The following is a 19385-nucleotide window of genomic DNA, read 5'->3' on the forward strand; positions in this document are numbered from 1 at the left end:
ACCAATGTGAGTTTTAATTCATCTATAATTGAAGTCAATAAAACAAATGATTGAAAAATTATTGATAAACCGCACTGTAACATTACAACAAAGAGTTCAGTCAAATCATCCTGAGAGTGTGTTCATTGGGAAAATCTGAAGATAAGAACCACAATCATGAGGTAAGAAAAAATGTCGAGAATAAACGTGAAAAGAAGAAAATGAGCGAGTGTCTGTGAAACAGAGCCTATGCTGATCTTTTCTCTCAGGATCTTTATTAGTAAGCACAAGCATTGAAACATGTAAAGAATTAGATATCATCCATATATGATAAACGTTATCCCCCACTTATTAGTTGGCGGTGCTCAGTTTTAAATTTGTGGTAAAAGGTTCAGATAGAGACTTTAAGGGTTATTAATATCGTGTTAAGTTAGGTCGGGTCAGGTTACGTTAGGTAAGAGAAATGAGAATTTTTTCGTACCCTGTAAATGCAGCTTGAAATTAAATCAACTTCACCATACAAAATGAATGCATTAAATCTTACAATCGGTCAAGCAAACTCATTTTTCCATGAACACTTCGTACATGCCAAATAGCTCCATGGCCAAAGAAAGGTCCAAGGTTGGGTGATTTATTTCTACGGATACATTGTGAAATGTCAACAAACACGTGTTTATGTTTTGAATCCAAATCTCGAGCCGAAGAAGTTTCATAAAGCTCGGATTGAATATGGGCAGTTCAGAGATGCGATTTGTGTTGCCTGGCATGCGGATTTGTGCTCAGGAAGACCATTATCAATCCGGATGTGGCACTTACGTCCTCCATGGCTATGTCTACGCCTCGCTGGCCGGGGTCTTGCAAATCCAACCCGTGATGAAAGGCCCCATCTCGGAGAATCCCAGCCAGACTTCCACTCAAGATCTGGTCAGTGTTGAAGTCCACTCCCCTGGAGAACAGACCGTGATTCCGGCCGTTGGCGACGTAGTCACGGCCAAAGTCATGTCCGTAAACCCGAGGTAACGCCAATGGAGTATTTCAAGCTCGTGTCCAGACGATGAAGACGTTATTCTTCACCATTTTTATTTTATCTTTTAACGGGTTTTTAACCGATGCTTGACAATGAGTTCCCAACAAGTCCTGTCACAAAGATTCATCTAGATCGTACAACCGTCGGAGAGTTACGGGCAAAAGGTTATAGAGGACAGGGTCTTTGTTTAAACAAAAGAAGTGTTAACGAAATTTCTGCGAAAAATTAGCTTGATGCCATAGCTTAAAGACCCAAGGATAGAACCCTGGGGTACTCCAGAAGTTATGGACGTTATGCGTAGCCCCCCAATGCTCAATCTACCTTGACTTTCCGAGTTAGATTCGTCAAAAATTCCTCAAGTCACACATAAATTTTTCCCCAATGCCTTTATCAGCTATGTAGTTAGGCCGTAGAATATGGTTTACTTTGTTTAGCGAGGTTAGGTATGTAACGTTTATGCAGTCGTAAGTTGACGGTCCTAAGTTTTCAAGACTTGAACTAGCCTGAGCTGAACCTAACCTGAAACGTTAATAGACAAAAATGATGAATGATGTTGTCATTGCAGACATTCATGTCACCCTTCAAACAAGGAGAGGATTGATTGACATGTGGGTTTTTTCCAGCAGAATCTGTTTAGTCGGACTTTGTCAGGTTTCTGATTAAAATTCCCAATCAACCCTCTATTCAAGGGCTAGCCAGATCCGCCACTTCCAATTCATTGGTGGCTCACATATTGTATGAATTTAAAGCCAAATGAAATATGTAATTTTTCATCCTGAACTCGGATACCATTCCAAGTGGCGGCAAGAACGTCCGCAAACAAGTCGTCGTAGGGAGATTGATCAGCATTTTAAACTTGTTTCAAAGAAAAGAACATCCGGGGCCCAAGTGAAAAAATCCAGTCCAATGTTCAGTGCGCACTTTTGGTGATCGCCGAGTTCAATGTGCTATCCAAATTGTGAGTTAGTCAGCTGAAGTGCGCACTGGACGTCAGAATAGGTTGCTCTATAACACACTCATGGTTGTAAAACGTTGCCGTATGGCAGAACAATTCTAATATTAACACACGCTTGAAAGTTGTTATAACGTAGCATTCTTTAATCTGAACCTATTGGAATGAATTCCCAACAAGGCAGCGGCTAAATTGGTTTTTAATTAAGATATATCGTTCGGCTGTCGAATACCAATGGCACCCCCATGAATTTCTACCTTTATTTCCCCCCCATAGATTCGCCAAACTTAGCATTTTGTGCGTTCGCGAATCAGTGTTGGTTCAACCGTTCCGCGGTCTCGTCCGGAAAGAGGATGTTCGTGCCACCGAGAAAGATCGCGTGGAAATGTACAAATCATTTCGTCCCGGAGACGTCATTTTAGCCCGAGTTTTAAGTCTCGGGGAGGCCAGTTCTGGTTATTTGCTCACCACGGCCGAAAATGAGCTCGGCGTGGTAATTGCACGCTCGGAAACGGCCGGAGTTAAAATGGTGCCCGTCTCTTGGGTCGAGATGCAATGCCCTAAAACCTACAACAAAGAGTTCCGGAAGATTGCCAAAGTGATTCCCGAGAACCTAGCCGATATGGCCGTCGATGTGAAAGTTTTGAATACATAAATCATGTACTGTTGGCGAACTTTATTATTGGTATCGGATGGTCTCGTTGAAAAAAATCAACGTGAAAGATGGAAAATACTTATTTCAAAAGACGCCCGTCCGTTCGCTTTCCTTTCGTCGAATGTCTTGCAGTTTAGACACGGAATCCAATTTTTTCTGGACTTGAGCCGTGGTCTGGTCGATCCATTGCAGGGAATCCATGTGTGCGTTGAGCACGCGACTAATCTGGACCACGGGATCGCTCTCATCCTGGTTGCGATTGGACGAGTTTAAGTGCTCTATGATTTCGCGCAGATCATCCGACATCCTTTGCAATTGGGCGTCCAAAGTCTCGGCCATCTGGTAGGTGCGTTCGCGTTCCACATCCGTGGTGGGCACGGACGAGAGCGAGTCCTCCAGGGGCTTGAGAATATCCTCCAATTCGGTTTGTTGCCCCTTGATGAAATCCAACTCGTGTTCAAGTCGCTGAAATGACCGTTCATGGGAAGTCATCAGGTGGAATTGACATCCTCATGAGGATCCGGATTAGCTCACCTGTTGATCCAGTCTCACTTTTTCCACGGAGTCGTTGAGACTGATAATCTTATCGCCGTTGTTGACCAATAACCGATCCCAGGCATTCACTTGTGTGGCCTGATTCAGAAACACCTTTTCTTGCTCCTCCAACTCCAATGTCCACTTATTGATGGCCTCCTCCAATTGTCGGTAGGTCATAGTACTTCCGGCAGCCGCAGCTTGAGTTGTACTGAAGAAACCAGAAGTTCGTTTTAATAATTTTTCACTTGACCGTGTTCTTGATATAATACTTACGCGGTAGTGCTGGTAGTTGTGGACAATGGCGTTGGCGCCCCAAATCCAACTTGGGCCGTAGTTGAGTTAGTGGTGGTGGTGGTGGTGGTGGTAGCCGCACCAGTGGTGGTGGCTGCGGTAGCAGCAATGCCAAAACTCAGACCACCGGTCAAAGTCGGGGCAGTAGAAGTGGTAGTGATGGATGCACCCGTTCCAAAGCCGAATCCACCGGCCGCAGCTTTGGTGGTGGAGGTGGGAGCTGTGGAAGTTAAACTGAAGCCACTCCCAGTGGGGGGTGCGGACGTGCTCAAAGTGGCCGAAGCTGCGGTGGTAGAGGGTGCCACCCCAAAGCTGAGCCCACCCGTTGAGGCTGGCGCCACATTTCCGAAACTTAGTCCCCCACTACTGACGGGGGCCGGCGTGCCTAGAGAAAATCCACTGGCAGCCGGCGTGGTAGTAGCCGTGGGATTAATAGACGTGGCAGCGGGCTTGGACAAACCAAAACCGCCGAATCCGGCGGCGGGAGCGGGCGTGGTAGTGGCCACAGGGGCTCCTCCAGTGCCAGCCAAGCCTCCAAAACCACCAAATCCAGCTGAAGCGGTGGTGGTAGGCGCGCCGCCCAAACTGAGGCCAGTGGCGGGGGCCACCGTGGTCGTGGTTGGGCCAAAGCCCGAAAAGCTGGGAGTGGTGGCTGCTCCGCCCAACGAGAGGCTAGACGTGGGGGCCACCGCGGCCGAGCTTTTAGTGGCCAGTCCAAATCCGCCAAAGGCCGGCGTATTGGTGGACGCAGGAGCACTTAGCCCACCCAAGCCAGTGCCCGGTGCCACGGATGTGGCTGCCGGAGCGCCAAATCCGCCAAACCCACTCGATACTGGAGCCGTGGTGGTGGACGTGGCGGCCGGTGCACCAAAACCAAAGCCCGTGGGGGCAGACGAGTTGGTGGTGGTGGCAGCGGCAGGAGCGCCCCCAAAGTTGAATGAAGGTGCTGCAGCCGTGTTGGCGGCGGTCGAGCCCATACCAAAGCCGCTAAAGCCACCGGAGGCCGGGGCAGCGGCAGTGCCCGTATTAGATGTGGTGCCAAATGCCCCTATACCAGTCCCGGGCGTGGTGGAGGTACCACCTAAGGTAAAGCCTGAGGTGCCAGTGGCTGGAGCGCCTGAACTATTAGCCGGTGTGCCGCCGAATGAGAACCCGCCCGTGGAGGCCGGCGTTCCTCCGAAGTTGAAACCACTTGACATGACAACTAACTGATGAACTATTGGGCGGATGGTGGGTGGGTAGGTGGGTGGGTGGATGTCTGCGGGACGTCTTGATGGGAGAAGAGAGAGGTAGAGATTGATTGATTCTCTTTCCTATCTGGCACTGGAACCCACCGTTTCTTCTACTTGAGATTGTGTTGTCGTTCTGTGGAGTCTGAGCATGCAAGGCAGTTTTAGAAGTCTGGTGGCGGCCGTTGTTATTGTTGTAGGGGGTGGTCAGGGTGACCGATCCAGAGCAAAAGTTTGATGTAGAAACTTTGGGCCAAAATCTCGAAATTAGTTCATTTTTGACTGTCTTCTTGATTTGGAGGGTTGTTAGGTTTTCTGTCCAAAAGCCAGCAAATTCCTTGGATTTCAAGTTTTCTTTCTCGCACAGAGCAGAAAAAATGATTTTTTTAATGAAATTTCGAGAATGACTCTTAATGATACAGCAGCCCCACACATAAACTTCAGCCATTATTTTGTTCGCAGTCCTTTTAAAATACGTTGAGTTCGCCTCATGATTTGGCCGTGAACTTTGCCTTTGGGTCAGAATTGATACAGCTCAGGCAATTAGGGATTGGAAAGTTAGTAAGTATTCGCAAAAAGGTATAAAGCCCAAATGATGTGATTACTACGGTCGCCTTGGCCAATGGAATTTGATGATAGCCTCTTGCCAATTCAACTTTAGAAATATGCCCTTCCCCAAAGTAAAACGCGAAAAGTAATGTTGAGGAACCCATCAATAATGCGAGCAAATTGATCTTCCCCTGTTTTAACTCTATAAATACCAGCAATGAGTGGAATAGTGGAAGTAGCAGAAAACACCTGAGAGTGAGTGAGGTCAATCAGATAAAGTCTCTTCATATCTATAGCACGATTATTTAACAACAAGAACTTTGAGCTCAAAATAACATTAACAAAATAAAACATTAACCAAATACGAAATATGTGTCTTTGAGTGACAATATCAATAAGCAATACAATAAATGAAGTATTTGTGTTTCGTCTTCATCAACCCGAAATAATGAGATGGATTTTGTTCCCAATGTACGGATTCCACATCCATGATCAGTGAGGAGTGAGTGTTTGGGCATCAAAACTGGACGACGGCAATCTTCTAATAGCAATGGTTGTTATTACATCTTCTCAGAATTATTCTTGTCTCCATTGCATGGCAACTTTTGTCAGGTTCAACATATGACAAAGAGGAGTGCTTCCTATGGCTGGCCGAATGGAAGAAGAAAGGCGATTTGAAGCTTGGATTTTTGTTCACTTGGGTCAACAATACTATCTTGCATTTTCCTTGAAAGGGCAATGCATGGGATTTTGATTCTCCGAGCTTCATGACCGGCATGAAGTCTTTTCAACAAAAGGCCTTGGCAAAATCAAGATAGACAACATCAACTGACTCATGTCTCTCTAGGTCCTCAAAAACATGTTCTATTTGTTCAATCAGTTGGGCAAACGTTATTAGGAGGATGGACATCAAGGATATCAAGAAATTCTTTAAGTTTGAATCTCATGACCTTCTCAAACCCCTTCTCAATATTCGAAACAAGAGAAATTGGCCTGTAGTTACTGAGGATTAACTTATCTCCCCCTTTGAAAATTGGAACAACGTGAACAAACTTTAGAGAAAAGGGAAACTTGCCCTGAGGCGAGTTCTTAAAACAATTGTACCTCGGAGTTAAGGCTGTTAACCAGAATGAGCATCCGCTCACCACTATGGCGTATGTAGTTTCATACTGGTTAACGTCCAAGCCCCTTACTCCAAGGGAAGGGCTTTAAAAAACAGGCCTCTGATCTATGATGCAACACATCAAGTACGAGAAAACAGGAGCAAAGAACCAGTGAGCATCTCATCAGAAACTGAGATGTCAGACAAAAAAAATCATGAGAAGAACCATCTAGTGAGATACCCCGCCATTTACACGGGCCACTGGTCACGCATTCTGGCAATATTCCGCGTTTGGTATGCAAACTAAATAGGATAAGCTCACGGAGGTTACGGTTTACCCGGTTTACCCCTTTGCTCCCCAGCGCCCCCTTTTGACTTCCGTAGGGATGTGTCGAGGGTTTGGCTGTGGCATAAGTTAATTGCAATAATGTTGTAATTAGCACAGCTGTTATACGAAGAAAACAAAGGCTAGTCCTTGAACCGATAAAAGAAATCAAATCTTAAGCTCTTTTTGAAACAAAAGTTCAACTATTGGTGGAAAAAGTGGTGTCATTTTCACGTTTGATACATCACTACGAATACAAAAGATGGCGCTTGGGTGCAAAGGGGTACAACAAACCAAACAAACTGAGGCTCGTATCCCATTGGGTATCTAGTCACCTTCAAGTCTTAACTAATAATAGCTCCATAAGCAACCAATTAGTACATGGTAAGCTGCCCAAAAATGATCGATGATAGTTTCTTTGCTGAAGAAAGACGATACGTTATTCTCCACCGATTAGTTGGCGGGGCTCATTTTTAAATTGGTGACAAACTGTTAGAAAGGTTTGGAGAGAGACCTTAATGGTTATTAATATCGTGTTAGGTTAGGTTGGGTTAGGTTAGGTAAGGTTAGGTTAGGTTTGATAAGGTTAGGTCAAGTTTAAAAAAACGTTTATCAAGAAAGACAAGCTATTCATTCGTTATTTGAGTTCAGTAATTGAACATTTACATTCATTAGCGGCTATTAAGCTCAGATCTGAGAACCCTTGAACATTCCATAATTAAATTCCGTAAAATATATTAATTAAGATACATATTACATGTCTCTAGAGTAACTCTTACATTTTATACGCATTGTGCTTGTCTTCTCATCACATACAAAGGTTAAAAAATTTGTTCAAGACTGTTCTCCGAACTTACGAAGACGAGGCAGAAGGCGCTGTTGAGGGCGTTGAAAAGATAAATTCTGATGTCTTAGCGACACTAAGCTTAAACAGTCATATATTTTTCAGTATTTCCAGATTGTATCAAACAGGGAATCGGGTAAGTAAAGGCCAATGAACTGGCAGTTCATTCACAGTAGTATCGAAAAACAGCCAGTTAGAGGATGAAAAAAACTAATAATAATGATTGTAATATGAATGCTTGTAATGCAATAGTGTTGGTCTCGTGTTGAGAGCAATCATCTCGGGATAGCCTTGATGTGACTCCAGCCGTGAAAGCACCGCGTGAATCGCCGCGATTCCTTCCCCATGATGGTAAGGAACAGTTTCCGGGGTCGCTCGGATTGTTTGGCTCGCAGATTTTGGATGTACACTTGGGCAGATTTGTAGGAGAGCTTCACTTCGACCTCGGAACATCGTGGGCCCATCCACAAGAACACGTGCTCGCCCGTGTCCAGGATCATGATATCATCCAAAGCCAAATCATCCTGACAAAAGTCCGAGCATTTCTCACTCACCGTGAAGTAGCCCTTCTCATTGGAGCATCGAAACAGTCGCCCGTAGTTCATGAAGTCCGCATCCTTATCATAGGCTTTCTTCCCGTTCAGTCCCACCCAGAAGAAGTTATTGGGCTCCTCACCTTCGTTCAAGATCTGGACAGAAAAACGATCGGGATCATACAGAGACGAGACGATATTCTCGGCCACTTTGGCCTCGTCTGCATTGGCCTTGCTGCCAATCCACACGTAGACAATCCCGGACTTGTCCAAGGGGTCGAAAGGCACTTTGAGGATGTAGACGAAATTGGAATTGAGCAATGCGGCATCGGGTTGAATCTCCACACAACGCCGACAAAGGGCGCTCCCATTCGAACGGATGTGATAGAATTCTGGCTCGGCTTTGTAATCCGGAACTTGAGTCTGTTTTCGCGATCCTTGCTTGATGATGAGTCCATTGGCAAAATGGGACATGAACTTGAGGTTCTCTTGCTGTTGCTGCATCCTCACCACCTCCAGCTTCTCCCCGAAAAGAGCCTCGAACTTCTTTTGCAAGCTGAACGTGAAAGTGAGCCAACCCATGTTGCTTGAATCACGACCCTTAAAAACAGCAGTAAATCCATAAGAGAATGTGTCAAAAACAAAAGCAAAAAAAAAAAAAAGCGAGACCCTCCACGTACCTGCCAGAAATAGACAATGACACATTGATCCTCTTCCTCGGGCTCATCTTCGTCGTCGTGGTCGGCATCATCGGATTCCTCGGGTGGGACCCAATAACGGCACAAGTACACGTATGAGTCAGCACTATGAAACAAGCCTTTCTCCTCTTCGGGTAATTTGACGAATTTCTTGCCTTCGAACACGAAGGCCTCCATCTTCTCCAGGTCCTCGTTCCACTCCAAGGCAAAGGCTGCGGATTCTTGCGGCGACATGGGCGGTTGTCTGGGCGTGAAAAGGGCCGACAGATCGGCCTTGGTCTCTTGCTGCCGCGCCCATTTGTTCAAGTCGGCACCGGTCCTCTGGACGGATTGGGCTGTGCGGGTGAAATCCACCCCGATCACATCGTCCCAGCCCACGAATTTGGACTTGAATACCTGGGACTCTGTGCCTTCGGACACGCGATGAATCATGGCATATTCGGGTCGTAAAAGCATGGCAAATAACTCGGAGGACAGCTTCAAGGCCGCGGCCCGAACCAAACGCGTGGACTTCTTGCCCACCCAAACGAATAAGTCCGAGTAGCAATCGAGTAGGTAGACATTCTTGGTTTGGAGATGTTCTTGTTTCATCTTGTGCCCGGGGATCTCGACTTGCGGCAACTCGAGATAGCCCATGCCGAGTCCGACGATGTAGAGGCGAGGAATGATGGGTTGAAAGTCATCGGGCACATTGTTGACGGGCGGTCCTTCGGGGATGGCGTCTTCAAGAGCCTCCGGATCGTCCAAGAGGGTCTGCCAGAATTCCAAGGGCTCCGTGCCTTGGGAGAAGATCTGGATGGTGGCTTTGTTCTTGCGCTCAATCTTGTTAATCTTCTCGGCCATGAGCCGGGTCTTGGATTTGAGCGTGTTCTTGCACTTGAGTCCGTACCAGACGAAGATGTTGAGCCCCGCATCCACGAGGAAAACAAAGCGAGAATCCAGAATGGCCACCTCCGTTTGAACGGGCTCCATGTGGATGCCGTTGATCTGGGACTCGTGGATCCGATAGGTTCGAGTGGTGTACTCCACGTCCTCCACGGAATAGAACCCTGAGGCCGTTCGAGCGCCTTTCGCGTACTCAAGGGTCGTTCCGAAGAGCTCGAGGAATTCTTCGGATTCGTCGGCCTGCTCTTCACGGGCTGTTCGGCATTCGGCGCCCAAGTAGTTGCGCAAATTGACGGAATGGATGGCCGAACACGTGCGCTTATCCAACGTGGCCTCTTCGCCGATCCAATAGTGAATCTTCCAGTTCAGCGAACCCTGCTCGTCCATGAACGTGTTCAGCACGATGTAGCAATCGCCCTCGTAGAACTTCCCGTGGAGCGAATCGTCGACTTGATTCGGATAGAAGTTTTCAATCTCCCAGACCGTGAGGCCGGGGAACTGGCCCACGTCTTCGTCGAAGAATTCCGAGTAGTCCAAGGGAGGCTTCTCCAACGCCTCGTCCCACCGTTTGGCCTTGATGGAGTCATTCAAGTTCTCCCCGCCACTTTCACTATCTTTGTTCTTACTCTTGGCCACGTCCTCCATACCTTTCAAGACCTTGGCGGACTCAGCATCGCTCTCGGCCTTCTTCCGACGCAATCGCATCTTTCGAGCCACGGGATCCTTTTGAATTTGTTCCTCGGCCAAGGATTTGGGCACGGAAGCGCCGGCCAAGCGGAGCTGGTGTTGGAGCGAGAAGTCGATGTTGTAGAACTCGACACCTGATCCTCGGATCATCTCCATGGGTTTCGGCGGCATGATCAGGTCTGGATTGCCTTTCAAGTCCAAGGTGTCCAATTCGGTCAAATGAATGGCGTCCGGCAAGGTGATCAACTTGTTCCTGGCCAGAACGAGTTTCTTCAGGTGGCCACAGCGACAAAGGCTCTCGGGAATCATCTCCAGTTGGTTGTCCGCCGCTGAGAAGATCTCCATGAGGACGAGCTTCCCGATCCCGGACGGAATGCCCTCGAAATCCAACTGATTATCGTTCAAGTACAATTTCTTAATCTTGGTCAGTTTGCACAGCGTGTTGGGTAGAGCTTTGATCTGGTTCCGAGAGAGGATCAAGGTCTCCAATTGGGTCCACTTCTCAATGTCGGCACTGATATCCACAATACGATTGTCGGCCAGGTTCAATCGCTTCAAATTGGACAGAGTGAGCAATCCCTCGGGGATCTTGGTTAGCTCATTCTCGGACAGATCTACATCCGACAAATGCACCAAGGCCTCGAGGCCCGTGGGAATGTTGGTATTGGTTCGCTGGGTCTGCCGCATATGCCATGTCCGCAGCTCTGTGAGCGACGGCAACGGTCTGACTTGGAAGTGGGACAACGGGTTATGGCTCAAAATCAAAACTTGAAGATTGGACAAGCGGCGCAATTGTGGCGGCAACGCATCCAAATCATTGTGCGACACGTCCAAATGCAACAAGTCCGTGGTGGCCATGAGCAATTGACTGGGCATGATCTCGATCCTGTTGTGCGAGAGGTTCAAGACCAAGAGGGATTTGGCCTTGAACAGGCCTTCGGGCACGTCGCTCAGTTGATTGTGCGATAAATCCAACGTGGTCAACTCCTCGTTCTCAAAGAGACCTGCTGGGACGTGGTCAGAGGTCAGGGCGTTCCGACTCAAATTGAGAGTACGTAAGCAAGGCAATTGCGAGAAATTCACGTCCAAACTGCCCACGCAATTCTTTTTGACCGTGAGGTGCTCCAACTTCTGGAGCTTCTCCAGCTCCACGGGCAGGGATTTCAGGCGGGTCGAGGTCAGTTTGAGCCAACGGAGCGAGGTCATGTCCTCCACGGCATCCGGGAAGCGGTCATCTTCGAGGTTGTTGAGGGTCAGGTCTAAGCCGCGAATGAAGGGCAACACGCCCGTGCCGGCCATGTTGCTGAAGCAGGGCGAAAACTAAAATCCAGGGTGGATGAATGAAGCAAAGAGGCACTATGCGGTCTATCAATTAACGCTAATGGAAGAGTTATCCTTCCATGGCGTGGCTTTGGCACTTTGCCCAAGAGAGATCTGTCATTTCACTGGGACACACACACATTCATGACATACATAGAGTACATAGGTAGGTAGGTAGCAGTGCATGCAACTTTGAGGGCTGAAGCTGTTTATCTACGACCTCTCATGATCAGAGACGTACTTGGGTGCCTGCTTGGGTGTGCACCATAGAAAACCATAACTAGAATGCTTAAGTTCAACAGGAGCTGTACCGCATGAGCATGTTTTCAGGTCAGCTGACGCTGGTGGAAATGGGACAACGATATTTCGTTAAATCTTGCTTCAGGCAAGTTGAATTATTATCATGAAACGTTTGTTATTCCTTCTTTAATCTTAATATCTTTTGAATCTTACACATATATACAGGTAGAAAGAGTGGTAGAAATAATAAAAACATGCTTTTTAGGGCATAATACACATAACATGTCAAAAAAAAAAGATTTGGACATTAGTAGAGCAAATCATCTACTCTATTGATTGCCCTTGTTTAGCAACGCATCTCGAAAGTGTAACAAAATGTATCCGAAATTGCAACGCAATGATGAGGCATTCGGAATTTCGTTTCAATCTCCCAACAATGTGCTTGAATGTGGGCGTCATGATTGCGCCTATACGTAAACAAGGTAATCCTGACACCTCTGGAGGTCAGCCTGAACCCAGGCTTGTTCCTTGCGTTTCAGTTAAGTGTTTCCACCACATGGATGAAAACTTTAACTTGAGCCCCATTTTAACCTCTTCAAAATTTCGTTCTTAAAAATGTGGTCGAACAACTTACTCAAACCCGTTTTATGAAGCGTGCTGGACGAGAGAAATTGCTTGACAAGGAGCCTTATTAGGGGTTTCTACTCTGAATTTGGACGAGCCGTCAACGAATTCAAATTTGCACCATAGTTGTCCTAAGTAGCTTGACTACGAATGAAACATTTTTTCCACCAGCGACAGCTGAGACGAAAACATGCGATCGCAGCGCCCTTGATCGATCTATATATGAAGTTATCTATGGTGTGCACCAACACCCAAAAAGCTTCAGGTAGTCAGCCAGCGTCGCTGAATTGGAAAGTACAGTTAAGCCAGCATGAGATTAGTCCCAGATAGAGCCACTGCTTTGGCATCAAATTCATCAATATTGGATTGGTGAGGTAGAATCATAGCGAAATCTTGTACAGGGATTGTTTCAGGGACATTGATAGAATACAATGCTAACTTACGCCTTGATTTAGAGCTATATCTGGCGTGACAATAAATTCTTCGCAGTACTTAAGCCTTAGGTGAAGGAAAACATTGAGTGAGGGTGACTGAAGCCTCGGATGCATTTTATGAGATTTGTCTTATCATTACTTATCGGAGGCATAGTCCGGTAAAAGATATCGAGCGGTCGAATCCAAAGCTATGCGCTGATTTGTCCTAGTTCAGGAATGTTTTCATTGATTTAGTGAATATTGATAACACTCACACATAGAAATGACTGCACCTTATTTCCGATGTTCACATGCCGACGTTAACGGGACTCTGAAGTGACGATTCATAACCATGGATGGGTCCAACTCATTCAGAGCCTTACCCTGATACCCACTCCAATCCCCTATTCGGACATTTAGGCAAGCGTTGGTACCAGTAAACAAACGAACCTGCCAGAGCTTGCCTCAACGTCCCCATTGTAGTAACATAGAAAATTCAGATTTCTATTCCCACCATCCCTGTGCAACAAAAGATCAAACTGAACTATAATCCTTGGATCAGGAAATAATCGGTTGGGGTTTGGTTTTCTTTCATATATTTTTCAGAAAGGCTGTTGTTGATGCGACACTTGGAACAAGAGACAGATTTACTCGTTCTCCTCGCTACGGAGTCGGGCATTGGGGTTGGTGACGCGGATGCACAATTGCTGGGCTCGTTCCACCAAAGCCTTGCGGTTCTTGGCCGACACACCATGGGCGATTTCGGCGCAGAACTTCTTGTTTTGCATCATCAGAACTTCCAACTCCTGGCGCGAACAGAATAAAAAGAAAAGGGTCAATCAATGTATTCTCGGGGATGTAGACGTTTGTTCCGTACCTTCATGTTGTTGATGAGGACCTTTCTGAATCCCGTGGGCAGCATGTGTCGGGTGTTCTTATTGGATCCGTAACCAATGTTGGGCATGAGGTACATACCCTTGAACTTCCTGCGGACACGATTGTCGATACCTTTGGGCTTACGCCAGCTTTGTCTGACCTTAACATATCGGTCACTTTGATGGCGAAGAAAGCGCTTGGTGCGCTTCTTCACGATCTTCGGGTGAGCAGCAGGAGTGATGGCCATTGTGCTGGTCTGAAATTCATGACAGAGATATTATTCATCGATCTACTGGTCCAACTATTTCACGTCATCTTTGGGCATTATATCTTGAACTAGTTTTGGTTTAAAGATAATCCCGTTTCTCAAGCTTAATTCCCGGTAAATTAACCATCCAGTCGAGACTGCCTCAAAGAGAATATATATAACTCTCCGGCCTAAACCCTGTATTTTCCTTAAACTTCAAGAACTCAATCGTGCATTTGTGCTAGCTCCTAATACCTTAGGCCGCCAATAATCTAGAGGTTGGTGTGAATACGGTATTCTGCATCATTTAGAAGGTGTCTTAAGCGCCCTTCATAAATTCAAAATTATTGTAGTTTAGGCGGAAAGAATCATTATGATCAGTTTAGATTAGAATACATTGAACACGAGACCGTTCACTCTCAAAAACTAAAAAAAGGTCATCAACTGTGTAAAAAAAGGGTCTCTTTCTGCAATTCAAGGAAGTACAACATTGCCTAAGTATTCCTTGGCGAGACATCCATGATATACATTGACCAGAAACGCTTCCGACAGGTTGAAACAGACTACGTTGTTCTCCACTCATTACTCGACAACTCAATATCATCACAGGTTTGGGGTTCTTTCTTTAGTCACTAGTGCCGCAATCAGATCTCAAAAAGTTACTTGAAGGACTCATCGAATCATCAAGATACCGAAACTCGAAACATTACAAGTACTCATCATTAACACAGGGTGGATGACAACACATCGCCCCAATCAGACACATTTTCATTTCAACCCAGAAATGGAGAGCTATCTTTTGAACACTTAATTTCAGGCCCGTTTTCGCTATACTAAATTACTTCACACTTTCTCAATGGGTCGGCTTCAGTCCTTGTCGGTGAGACAGTATTGATCGGTACACAGTTGTAGAAGTTGTCTTTAAGATTCAATCGATAAACTAGGATTTTGTTCTGGGAATAGAGTTCGTCTTACCTTCAAATCGACAGCTCCAGACGGAAAAGGAAAGATGGGTCAGCTGGACAGACCAAACATCAACATTGCTCTGCCTAAACAGCCTAGATTATTATAAGGCTGGGGTGAGATGTGCCGAGAATTGTTTACAAAATAGACATTGATTTGGCTGGAACGAAGCGTGATTGTTGTATTGACTAATGAAAACATTGCTGCACATTCCCAAAAACTGAAACTCCATTTTCAATGGTGGTTTTCGACAAAAAAACCGTGTTAAATTCATCCTACATTGTAATTCATTCCTTGTCAATAGGTGAGAACCCTCTTTAAATCACTGTTTTTTTCATTCAACCCAAGAAAATAAGTAGCAGGATTCGTTACTAGTCACCTATCAAATTTCCCTTCTGACTCTCAATGTCGGTCTTTTAATCCTGAAGGAGAAGAGAGAATCGCGGCTCGTAAGTACGTCTGAGCAAGTTAAAATTCCCCATATCACGATCCCAATGGCCACCGCCACACCCATGGTGGGTGTCCGATCCGGCTGGCCTCGAGGTGTGCCTCAGCCTACAGCCAACAACACGCCCTCGTCCTCTTCTTCGAACTACGCCAAGAATCCCTCACTGACGCTCAACCGTCAAATCAACCTGTATCCACTGACCAATTATACGTTCGGCACCAAGGATCCACTTTTCGAAAAGGATGCCTCGGTTCCGGCGCGATTCCAGCGGATGCGCGACGAATTCGACCAATTGGGCATGCGTCGCTCCGTGGAGGGCGTTTTATTGGTCCATGAACACGGGTTACCCCACGTTTTGTTACTGCAATTGGGCACGACCTTCTTTAAGTTGCCTGGAGGCGAGCTCAATCCCGGGGAGGATGAGGTCGAGGGCCTCCAACGACTGATGACCAACACGCTGGGACGAGCCGAGTCGGGTCCGCAGGAATGGATCATTGAGGACACCATCGGGAATTGGTGGCGGCCCAATTTCGAGCCGGCTCAGTACCCGTACATTCCCCCGCATATCACCAAACCCAAGGAGCATAAGAAGTTGTTCCTGGTTCAATTGCAGGACAAGGCTTATTTCGCCGTGCCCCGAAACTATAAGTTGGTGGCCGCTCCCTTGTTCGAGTTGTATGACAATTCTCAGGGCTACGGGCCCATCATCTCGTCATTACCTCAAGCCTTGGGGCGTTTCGGCTTTATTTACATGTAGTCAGACAGCCTCAGAAGGCGGTGTTCGTCGCTCATGCTCTCCTTTGTCCATTTCAGAAACACTCACTCGATCCGGAGTCGAGGATTTTTGAGACAAGAAGCTTGTAAATTGGTTCAGAAGATTGTAATTTTTTTCATTTTTCATTCATGCGCTCTTCGGACTATATTTGCCTTCATTTCCAAATACACTTAATATTGTCGTGAATTGCATTAATTACGGATTTGTGAAGTGACATGAGTTCGGCATGAGTTCGTTGCGAATGTTCGTTGAAACTGTGTCATGATGTTCAAATGACTTAGTGCCTGGTTTCTATTCTGTTCCAATTTCTCAACGCTCTGACCTCGATCATCTAATCCACCACAATCAATGTAATTGCTAGCTTTTTTCTTTCAATTTACCTGGCACTAAAAAAAAATCCGCTTCAGTGGTCACCCTCACATCCTTATCTCGGAAATCATTGCCAGAAAATTTGACCAAAGTGAACGGAGAATGGAAAGGATGGAGCGTTTCGAGCTTCAACCCGATCGTGACTTGCTAGATCCCCATTTCGAGAGCTACAAACTGAGTTTGGACCCGTGTCCCAGTTTTACGTGTGCTCCGGACAACTTTCCCTGTCCGTCCATTCAAATCCGGCATGCCGCTGACCATCAGTTCTCCTTCCAACATTCCAAGTTATTCGGCTCGACCAATCTTCTCCATGGAGACCCGTGGAACCCGGACCTGGTATTCATGCTAGACCCCGTGGGTCCTAGGGTGCTCCACGTCGAATTTGAAGCCCAGGGGGTGAATGCCACCCCGTTTTTAAACGAAGTCTGGGCGGCTCCCTCCGGACTGAAGAATACCAAGGCCGGTGATTATAACCCAAGCTTGGTGTTTGCCTCCTCAGGTTTAGCCTTGATCACGGATGGTTCCGGCATGGTTTTCATCGCCTCCACCGGAGACCGCCAAGAGGGAGTGGCCTGGAAATCAGAGTTCCACGACGAGATTTGCGGCTCAAATCGACCCTTCGTTTTGTCCTCGGCGCAAGTATCGTCGGATTCGATTCAAGACGAAAAGCCCAACCGTCAGAGCTGCCTTCATTGTGTAATTCAATACGTAGAGGACAAAGCCAGTCTGGAAGGCCTCAAGCCGGGTGTGGTTCCCGAGAGTAGCAATTATGTAAATGTGGCCGAATGGATGACCTTCTTACATTCCGGCGGAGGTTGGACTTTGGAACGAGTACGACGGTTTGTCCTCCTAGGATCCACAGACTACCTTCAATTATCAAAGAGTGGGGAGCACTTGATCTGTTCAACCGACAAACCGTTGAGCCTGATATTCGATTCGTCCGGTCAACTGGAGGAGGAGGAATCGATTTCAGATGCCATTGGCCCTTCAGAAGAATCTCCGGAGGCTCTGCCTTCATTCTATTGGTACCAGAACCCTGAAGACATTGCAGTGTGGGTGGTGCTACCCAAGACGGCCGTGAAGAAGGACCTCAAAGTCGAAATGAAACCCAGGTCGATGAAGGTGCTATTCCAGGGTCAGCCTGTGTTCCAAGGGTCTCTGTGGCGGATACTGGACGGAGATAGTATGTCATGGACTTTGGAGGAAGGGAAGTTGGAGATCAACGTGACCAAGGCCAATGAGGGTTTGATATGGCAACGCTTCCTTGAGACCGTTCAGGATGATGGCGAGGAGATTGGCAATCCGACCATGATTGATTCCATCGTGGAAAGCATTCATGCTCGAGCCGATGCGGGTCCGCCAGTGCCTTCCTTGAACGCCGATCAGTTGGAGGAATGTGATGCTTTTCCCGAAGACGCTTCAACATTGTATATCTTCGAGTCCACTCAAAATAAGGTTGTGGCCAAAGCCAGTTTGTCCGGTCACAAGCACCTGTTCAATCTGCAGATCACTGCCGATGGGCCCGCGGCCATTTGTCTCCGATATGATGTGGATGGTTTGGTGTGGCAGCCCGAGAACTCGGGCGAGAGGTCGATTACCACGCGTCACTGTGGGACTTTCCAAGCGTTAGGGTACGTCCAAGCATCGAAAGAGATGCGAAAGTTTTCCGCCGCCGCTCCGGATATGTCTTACGTGGCCCTGGTTGATCGAGTTCGCCATGTCTATATCTATCGACAGCCAACGGCCATCGCCGCGGAGTGCGATCTTCGGAATCGCAAGAGCGGACAAAAGGTCAGTCAGATCGCGAAGCAACAGGTCATCACTTTGGGCAACACCGACGAGATTGTGGGAGTTTGGGCCACGGCCAAGACTCTAGTCATCCTAACTGCCTCGTCTCTACAATGTATTCGCATTTGACTGAAATGAACATGATGAGAACCTGAGAATCAGTCTGGGTTCGAACCCACGAACCCGAGTATGATTCGATCGCACGTTAATAATGTATTGCGCTACATCTACTGGGGCTGGACTAACTGTAAGTGAGTCCACGTTGCTTGAACAAGAATAGCGCCAAAAGTATGAAAATCTTGAAAAGCACAAGATTGATTGGAATGGCGATTTAAGAGCATTGCACCATCATGAACTCCGTCGCATAACAATTTAGTCTCCATAAAAGTGACTGAACACCATTGGTCCTCTTTTCTGTTTTTATTTACTTTCAGTTTCCTAAAACTCTCAAAAGTCACTTTTTTTGCATTTCAAAACTGTGTACACGGTTTAATTGTTTGATGAACCGTGTAAATATGTACTTGTTCCTAAGTCTACCACTTTTTATCCAAACTTTGGAGCTTTCGTTCGCCGTTCATGGTCTCATTTCTTCATAAACCTACCGTTAACCGGTACTGATGGGATCAAATCAATAATCACGGGAGCTGGCGACTAGGTTTACCAATTTACTAAGAATACCTAATCTCCATATATTAAGGATCTGTGCAATTTACATTCTCCATGGTATTTGACATCACTAGTGGCATGTCGGAAACCGGTTAGTTAACCTCAAAATGTAATCCTGATTTTTCCTCGTCAAACCAGGGTTGCTTCTTTTGACGTTGATGTTGGAATCAACTTTCCAAGTGTTCTGGCAAACTTGATTTCGAAAATCCCTCTTATCCCATCATCATCATCATCATCATGAGCGCTAACCGGTGGCCTGGGGGAACACATAACACAAAAGAGTAAATACATAACAAACAAGCCTACGCATTTCACGGTGACCAGGTCGAACTCTTTTCCCACCTTGTTGGAGGCTTCAAAATG

General features: G+C 46.6%; 6 protein-coding genes across 7 annotated transcripts; 3 read left to right on the forward strand and 3 right to left on the reverse strand.

The window, feature by feature from the left end:
• Nucleotides 1–217: 217 nt before the first annotated feature.
• LOC131888774 (exosome complex component CSL4-like) lies at nt 218–2628 on the forward strand. The gene is made up of 2 exons (XM_059237704.1): nt 218–995; nt 2235–2628. The coding sequence occupies exons 1-2, from the start codon at nt 709–711 to the stop codon at nt 2611–2613; spliced, it is 666 nt and encodes a 221-aa protein (XP_059093687.1). The 5' UTR covers nt 218–708; the 3' UTR covers nt 2614–2628.
• Nucleotides 2620–4826, reverse strand: LOC131888773 (nuclear pore glycoprotein p62-like). The gene is made up of 3 exons (XM_059237703.1): nt 3424–4826; nt 3148–3358; nt 2620–3078 (listed from the first exon to the last, which is right to left on the reverse strand). Exons 1-3 carry the CDS (start codon nt 4638–4640, stop codon nt 2698–2700), a joined length of 1809 nt encoding a protein of 602 aa, XP_059093686.1. The 5' UTR covers nt 4641–4826; the 3' UTR covers nt 2620–2697.
• Nucleotides 4827–7555: 2729 nt separating this feature from the next.
• On the reverse strand, nt 7556–11850 carry LOC131888177 (protein flightless-1-like). Its single transcript, XM_059236966.1, has 2 exons — nt 8704–11850; nt 7556–8623 (listed from the first exon to the last, which is right to left on the reverse strand). Exons 1-2 carry the CDS (start codon nt 11590–11592, stop codon nt 7766–7768), a joined length of 3747 nt encoding a protein of 1248 aa, XP_059092949.1. The 5' UTR covers nt 11593–11850; the 3' UTR covers nt 7556–7765.
• A 1619-nt stretch (nt 11851–13469) lies between these two features.
• Nucleotides 13470–15132, reverse strand: LOC131889722 (large ribosomal subunit protein eL32-like). Of its 2 annotated transcripts, none has more exons than XM_059238889.1 (3): nt 14989–15132; nt 13768–14022; nt 13470–13696 (listed from the first exon to the last, which is right to left on the reverse strand). In XM_059238889.1, exons 2-3 carry the CDS (start codon nt 14011–14013, stop codon nt 13538–13540), a joined length of 405 nt encoding a protein of 134 aa, XP_059094872.1. In that variant the 5' UTR covers nt 14014–14022; nt 14989–15132; the 3' UTR covers nt 13470–13537. The 2 variants fall into 2 exon arrangements, with proteins under 2 accessions (XP_059094872.1, XP_059094873.1); XM_059238890.1 differs by lacking the exon at nt 14989–15132 and adding an exon at nt 14856–14967.
• A 10-nt stretch (nt 15133–15142) lies between these two features.
• On the forward strand, nt 15143–16385 carry LOC131889721 (cleavage and polyadenylation specificity factor subunit 5-like). Its single transcript, XM_059238888.1, has 2 exons — nt 15143–15280; nt 15405–16385. The coding sequence occupies exon 2, from the start codon at nt 15471–15473 to the stop codon at nt 16179–16181; it is 711 nt and encodes a 236-aa protein (XP_059094871.1). The 5' UTR covers nt 15143–15280; nt 15405–15470; the 3' UTR covers nt 16182–16385.
• Nucleotides 16386–16526: 141 nt separating this feature from the next.
• LOC131889719 (nudC domain-containing protein 1-like) lies at nt 16527–18498 on the forward strand. The gene has a single exon (XM_059238886.1). It carries the CDS (start codon nt 16671–16673, stop codon nt 18483–18485), a length of 1815 nt encoding a protein of 604 aa, XP_059094869.1. The 5' UTR covers nt 16527–16670; the 3' UTR covers nt 18486–18498.
• The last annotated feature ends 887 nt before the right edge of the window (nt 18499–19385 follow it).

The sequence above is a fragment of the Tigriopus californicus genome, chromosome 10 (genome assembly GCF_007210705.1).
Source record: "Tigriopus californicus strain San Diego chromosome 10, Tcal_SD_v2.1, whole genome shotgun sequence".
In the NCBI taxonomy this organism is placed as follows: Eukaryota; Metazoa; Arthropoda; class Copepoda; order Harpacticoida; family Harpacticidae; genus Tigriopus; species Tigriopus californicus.